The sequence below is a fragment of the Alosa sapidissima genome, chromosome 10 (assembly GCF_018492685.1).
Source record: "Alosa sapidissima isolate fAloSap1 chromosome 10, fAloSap1.pri, whole genome shotgun sequence".
Lineage (NCBI taxonomy): Eukaryota > Metazoa > Chordata > Actinopteri > Clupeiformes > Clupeidae > Alosa > Alosa sapidissima.
The window spans coordinates 30,607,565-30,614,887 of NC_055966.1; the positions used below are offsets into that span (position 1 = coordinate 30,607,565).

A 7,323-nucleotide genomic window follows, 5' to 3' on the forward strand; every position below is an offset into this window, starting at 1 on the left:
TCAAAAACAGATGAATAAATAGACTGCAGCTTTCAGTCACCTTGCCATCATGATAGGTAACTCACTTTCTACTCACTTTCAACTGCACTGCAAGGTGGAGCTCACAGAACACCCTTCAGTAGTTGTTCATTCCTGTGACGTCAGAACAATACGGTGCTCTGAAGTTCCCTTTACTCCCTGGGAACAAGCATGATGGATGCATACACTGCACAGAACTGTGAACTATGAAGCTTTCTGCCATCATTCCCTGTAGAGAGTCATCACAAAACCAACTGCCTCTATACCATGTATATGTAATTACCGGTACAGCACATTGTGTGCATTGTTTTCATGTTGTGCAAATGGGCCATTGAGGGATTTTTCAGGATAGCCTATGTTCCATGAAAGTATATAAATAGACAAATGTATTTCTTGGATAAAAACATCATCTGGATGTAAAATGTGACACTAATTGGGCTCAGGTAATGGAGGGTGATCACAGATGTCACTGATGAACATTGATTGATAGGACCATTTAAAAGGATGGCTTCCTGCCGATGCTCGGCATTCGATTGAGCTATCCTTGATTATGAGCGATGAGCAGGGCTGAATCGTTCCCCAGAGTTTGGCAAAAGCCAGGGCTGCAAGTGCCTGAAGGTACTACTTTGATAACACTTTGACTATTAGTCTTTATGAGTGGCAACTGCTGCGCCTTGCCATCGATAGAGGACAAACACATCGATCTGTCAGAGAGCGACCTCCACCAGCTTTTAAATCCACACTCGACACAGAGATGAACACACACTGAGTGGCTCCGGGTGGAATGGCGTATTGATTGCAGGGGTATAATGGAGAAGGCATATTTTTCTGTGAATCCGCCTCGCCCTCCCCTTCTCTCTCTCTTCATTCTCCTAGGTGATGCATCACTTGGGTTGTTGCTGTCTCCTGCTTGTTTCTCTCTCCCTCGCTCTCTCACTCCATCCCTTCCTCTCTTTGTACTGCTGTCTGTTCTAATCCAACATCCTCCTTTTCACACCCTCTCTCTCTCCATTTAATGCCATCTGTAACCTGTTATCTGTATTGATCACTGGTACTAGTTGCTGTATTTTGCTCCAACAATAGGTTTACCGTGTTGTTCTGTTAGGATTGTTATAGGCGGGGTATGAAACAGTTTGAAAGACTTCACTCATTCCCTCAAGTTATTTTTGAAGAGGTTTTTTATTTTGTCGTGCTTTGTTCCTTTTCCTAAAAGAAATACAGTTAGCTATATCAACAGCGACACATGGACTATAAAATAAACAAGAGTGAAAAACAGCATAGAAGAGACAAATAGGCACAGAGACAGAGAGAGAGAGACACAGAAGAATGACGGAGAGAGAAGATAGAGGAGACAGCTGTTCCTATATAGAAAACATAAAATGTGGCGTACATTTTTTTGTAACATTTACAATAATAATAACAGTAATAATAATAACAACAACAATAACAACAATCATAATTGTCCAAATAATAATTAATTAATAAAAAAAATCAATAAGACTTCAGTATTTCATGTTTTTCATGAAGACAAAATGATACATATTTTTTTTTTCAGATTTTCATTTTTTACTTAAAGATCACTTAACAGTATTTGTTCAGTACTTTATTCTCTAAGCTAATATTGTGTTAGTATGGTAACTCTTGGTAATGGTAATGCGTTCAGTAGTAAATCATCTTTTTTTTTTCTTGTCTTAAAAGTTTCATTTAATTTACTTTGTTGACTTTTTTATACAAACAATGACATAGATGTGTGCGTGTGTGTGTGTGTTTGTGTACACATGTCTGTATTGTAGCATTCAAAAAAATATCCCGCTTTTCTTCGGCTGTAACCTCTCTACCATTTGCTATCATTCTGTTCCTGTATAATCACTCATCCCCACCGACCACACATACTCACCCCCCACCCAACCCCCCTCCCCACACCCCCACACACCTAATGCTGCCAATGACATTTTACAATAATAATTAAGCTTTTCTTTTAAGTCTTTCTGTTCTCCATGTACATTCATTTCCCATTCAAATAGAACAAATGTAACCCCGCGTAATTATTAACAAACAATAGGAGGGAGATGGAAGGCAAAGACAGACAGCCGAGCAGAGGGAGCCAGAGGAGGGAGCAGGGGAGAGAGAGAGAGAGAGAGCGGAGAAGAGAGAGAGAGAGCGGAGAAGAGAGAGAGAACGGAGAAGAGAGAGAGAGAGAGAGCGGAGAAGAGAGAGAGAGAGAGAGAGCGGAGAAGAGAGAGAGAGAGAGAACGGAGAAGAGAAAGTGAAATGGTAAATTAAAATTAAGCAAGGTGTCTTTCTGCGGCATGGCTAAACCCAGTGCCAGGACAGACTTCTGAGGTCTGTGCTCCGATGCAGTAGGTAATGCAGGGTCTGTCTTTTGTGTGTGTGTGGAGTGGAGAGAGGGGGGGGGGGTGTGTGTGTAAATACTTGATGAGGACTGTTGCGTTGCAATCGCTACTGTCATCACAGAATTATATATAAGGGTTAGAAAGCGGAGCGGAGATGCTTTGGCAATTTAAAAGTATTTCAATTTTCTCATGCTGGGCACTCAATACCTTATAACCTTGCCTGCCTTTCCCCGCTGCTGCTGTCTGAGCGAGTTATGGATCGGGGCCTTTCAGTGCTCCCACTTTCTGCTCGCTCTTTTCTTTTACTCTTGGCGCAGGCTCACGGGCAGCCATCTACGCGTCCATCTCTTTTGCTAAACACAAATTGCATTGGAATAGTTTGTGCGCCAATGTCCATCTCCGGCATAATAAGTATGATTACATCTTTTCTTCTGCCTCTCCATCTCGCACACTCTCTCGCTCATTCTCGCCTCTGCACCCCTCTATCCCTGTGTTCTCTACGCCCCTTGTGCCTCCATTACCCCTATCATCCCTCCTTCCCTCCCTCCCTCCCTCCTTCCCTCCCTTTCTCTTCCCCTCCATCTTGTATGGCAGAACCATGTGAAATCGCTGGGGTTGTCAGGGCGACCATTCATCGGGTCTGGAGGTGTGTGTGGAGTGTGTGTGTGTGTGTGTGTGTGTGTGTGTGTGTTCTGTGGTGTGTTATAGTTGTTGTGGGGGAGGACTCTGCCGGGACCTCTACAGTAAATATTCCTTCTTGGTGCCGTCCCTTGTGTCGTTGCCGTTGAGAAAGGCCTCCTGGACCTCGCCATGCTCATCCAGACCGCTGGCCTCATGGGTGAGATAGGAACCTATGGAGAGAGAGGGAGACAGGGCAGGGCAAGAGAGAGAGAGAGAGAGAGAGAGAGAGAGAGACAGAGAGAGAGACAGGGCAGGGAAAGAGAGAGAGAGAGAGAGAACCAGAGAGATGGGCAGGTAGAGATAGATAGATAGATAGATAGATAGATAGATAGATAGATAGATAGATAGAAAGAGGGGAGAGAAAGAGAGAAGTGGAAATAAAGACGTAGGTAGAGAAAGTATACAGCAGGTAAATGGGGGAAAGAAAAGAGAGAGAGAGAGGAAGACATGTTAGATGCCCATTTGTTTCACAGCTTTGACAAAATCAATGCAGCACTCCAACAGTGTGTGAGGAGTGGCTGAGGGAGAGAGGCAGAGAGAGAGAATGCCAAAGTTAGATCAAGGTCAAGTATCAGTCAAGGTAAAACCAGCAATTTTTCTAAATTCCCTATTCAATTGTGCAGCAGGTGCAGACTCTTAAAAAAAACAAAAAAAAAACACTAATTAACTCACTGAATAATTCCCTCTTGTAAGGCATTCTGTAGGAATCAGCAATCCGATACTGTATAACCTTTTCACTCAGCTAATCATGCTGAGACACTCTTGCACTCATGACACTTGCACCTGCAATCACGAGTTGAGAGGAATGTATAATGAGAAAATCAATCTCCTCGTTTGCTGTGCGTTTGCTTGGCCGAAAACCGGGATCCTGTAACATTCTAAACTAGAACAGCACTCTGTGGGGATGCCTCTGCTAAGCTCACTGGATTGGAAACTGATCCTTCATCAAGAAGGTTATGTTTTCACACATCACCATTTGCTTATTTATTGAATGGTTGGTTTGTGAGCAAGAATATGCAAAAACCTGGTAAAAAGGTAGCCTGGAAAATCCAGACCCTGATAATCTAGAAAGATTAAGGGTGTGGCCACGAACAATGTAATGGCCCAACTCGAGGGGCGGCACCAAGCATGCATTTGAAAATCTCACTGCACGCCATTGGAAAACACTAGACCCATGTTTACTCTGAATGATTCCGGACTTCGACGCAATTAGATAACACTACGATCAATGTTTCCAACGTTGCAGCACTGTCGTCATCGGTTTAGCTTGCCTCTGGCCTGCCTATATCGGATACGATTTGATTGGTTCCACGGGATGCAAGGGGAAAAAGTAACGTGCATCATTGCTCATTGCTAGAGTGTCTCTTGCTCTTGCGAGAACTCTAGAACCTTTCCGCCAAGTTTTATGAAAACCAGGCCAGTAATTTAGTATTTGCACAATAAATCAACCAGCCAACCAACCAACCAACAAACCAACTGACACTAATGGAATCATACATAACCTTATTGGCAGAGGTAACAAATTAGGAAGGTGTCTGGGGTTCAACACATGCTGATCTAAATCTGCCACCAACCAACCTTACTACCCCCCCCCCCCCCCCCCCCCCCCCACACACACACACCCCATCCTATCCTAATCAACTGAGATGGGAGTGATTAATCACTGGCCCAGCCAAATCAAGGTTAGACACGCACACCTCAAGTTTCTCTTTTTTTCTTCTTGGTGTTGAGAGGCAGAGTAAATGTTTGTGACTGTGATAGACAGTGGAGCCAACACTGGATAAGAGCCCTTCCTTGCCCTGGCTCAGAGGCCGACACCCCCAAGTCACTCTTCCCGCTAGTATTGACAGCGGTTGGGGGGACAGGGGGAGTGTGCAGGGGGGATGTTCCAGGGAGGTGGCATTGCTCCAAGGCTGCCACTGGCTGCCAAGAATGCAGCCAGTAGGGTAATGTAGCCTGTTTATGGAGGCATCCTGCTGCATCACACTGGGGAATGGGCTGTAAAACACAAGCGCCACGCCTACATTTCCCACGTCTCCCATGGCCCTTGACAGATCTGTTTATCACTGCAAGTTCATCAGAAAGAGACAGAGAGAGAGAGAGAGAGAGAGAGAGAGAGGGAGAGAGAGAGAGAGACAGTGGATGGCTCTTGGACTAAAGGATGGTTGTATATCATGGCGAGTGGCCACAGCCTCATGTCTTAGTTTGGCCTTCCCTGAGACACTCGTCCGTCCCTGCTCCCCCCCCGCCGTCCTCCCTCTCTCTTTCACTCTCTCAAGCCCTCTCTGCAATTCTTTTATGCTCTCCGCCTCCTCACACAACGGCCGCCTAAAGTGCTGCCCGTGTTCTGTATGCGTTATGGGGCTCTTTCCACTTTCCCTCCACTTCCTTTCTGTGTTGTGTTCAATCGCAATCTTTGCCCTTGAGCACATATCCTCCCCTCTCTCCTACTCTCCCCTACTCTCCCTCTCTCTCTCCTACTCTCCCTCTCTCTCTCCCTCTCTCTCTCTCTGGTTGCTGACACTTGGGCTGCGTGTGTCGGAGTGTGTTAAGAGCGTGTGTATCGGGGTGTGTTAAGAGCGTGTGTGTCGGGGTGTGTTAAGAGTGTGTGTGTCGGGCCGTGTTAAGAGTGTGTGTCGGGGTGTGTTAAGAGCGTGTGTGTCGGGGTGTGTTAAGAGCGTGTGTATCGGGGTGTGTTAAGAGCATATGTGTCGGGCCGTGTTAACTCATTGAGTGCCAGAAACGTAATATTACGTTTTTAGCTTTTTTTTTTAATTACGAAACTAGATACTCTAACACACCTTATATGTGATTTTGGGAACTCTGTGATGAATGGAAATGAAATATATGACGATCGAAAACTCATGAAAACGCAAGATCTGGACATTTTATCTGGACGTTTGATCTTAACTCGGCTTTTGATGGTTGCCGCTTTGTTTCGAATCAGTCACTGATTAGCCTATCAGTGACATGCACGCCAGGTCAAAATCAGGTCATTTATTTTCGTGGCTTATCACTAGGTGGCAGGTCTCGTTAGATAGATAGATAGATAGATAGATAGATAGATACTTGATCTCTACCCAGAAACTTTGCAGGCAACACTTCTCAGGTGCTGAAGGGAGAAATGAAAAAGTCGAAGAAAAAGATATTGCAGCAGGTGCGTTTTCGCCAGACAACGCTGGATGAGTCCACCTTTCTACTAAGACAAGATGACTTTGACCACGACAGGTCAAAAACATTACAAGGAGTGACTGAACACCGTGCTGAGGAGGGAGTTCCATCTCCACCACGAGCCGGGTCTAGTGGAGTGGGTGGTAGGCCGAGTCGCGCTTGCAAGAGGGCACGCCCTTGCCAGAGTGTGTCGGTGATAGTGACTCATAAAAGACGCAATATCTCCATTTCTAGAAAATGATTTGATGAAAACTAGCCACTGTTTAGCTTGGGATTTCACAGGAACAGAGGCGTGTAGAAATACATGGTTTGCACCCACCACCCACTGAGAGCTTAAAGTCTCACCTTTCAAACGAGCCATTGTATGTGTTCAACGAGTCATTGTATGTGTTCATGTGGCTGTACAAAAATCATCAACAATGGTCTAGATTGCTGGCACTCTAGGACAAAGCTTCCGAAAACAGCTTGGCATTCAATGAGTTAAGAGCGTGTGTGTGTCGGGGTGTGTTAAGAGCGTGTGTGTGTCGGGGTGTGTTAAGAGCGTGTGTGTGTCGGGGTGTGTTAAGAGCGTGTGTGTGTCGGGGTGTGTTAAGAGCGTGTGTGTCGGGGTGTGTTAAGAGCGTGTGTGTCGGGGTGTGTTAAGAGCGTGTGTGTGTCGGGATGTGTTAAGAGCGTGTGTCTGGGTGTGTTAAGAGCGTGTGTGTGTCGGGGTGTGTTAAGAGCACGTGTGTGTCGGGGTGTGTTAAGAGCGTGTGTGTCGGGCCGAGTTAAGAGTGTGGAGGAGAGGGAGCACTCACCTTTCTGACGCACCGAGCACCAGATGGTGACGATGAGGACGCAGATGATGGTGAACACCAGCAGAGCCAAGACGCCCCCTATGACCGCGTACGGTACTGCACTGTGGGTCTCCACCACTGCCCCGGGATCTGGTCAGAAAAACAGAAGCAAAGAAAACGAGTAAAATGTTAAAGTTTTGTATAGTTTCTGACTTAACATAGTTAGAAGTTAGATAGTTGCTGTAACCGTGGGCAACCGTGAATGAAAGTGGACGAGAAAGAGAATCATCAAGAGACAGAAACAGAAAGAATCAAGAATGAAG

General features: G+C 45.6%; 1 protein-coding gene across 1 annotated transcript in view; it reads right to left on the minus strand.

Annotated features, from left to right (window-relative positions):
- Positions 1–1,178: 1,178 nt before the first annotated feature.
- LOC121721212 (cell adhesion molecule 4-like) overlaps positions 1,179–7,323 on the minus strand; it is a 15,219-nt gene continuing 9,074 nt past the window's right edge. Inside the window, exons 2-3 of the mRNA XM_042107952.1 lie at positions 7,022–7,150; positions 1,179–3,223 (exon numbers count right to left, since the gene is read on the minus strand). Coding sequence (XP_041963886.1) covers positions 3,111–3,223; positions 7,022–7,150 — 242 coding nt within the window. The 3' untranslated portion in view covers positions 1,179–3,110. The remainder of the gene's footprint in view (positions 3,224–7,021; positions 7,151–7,323) is intronic.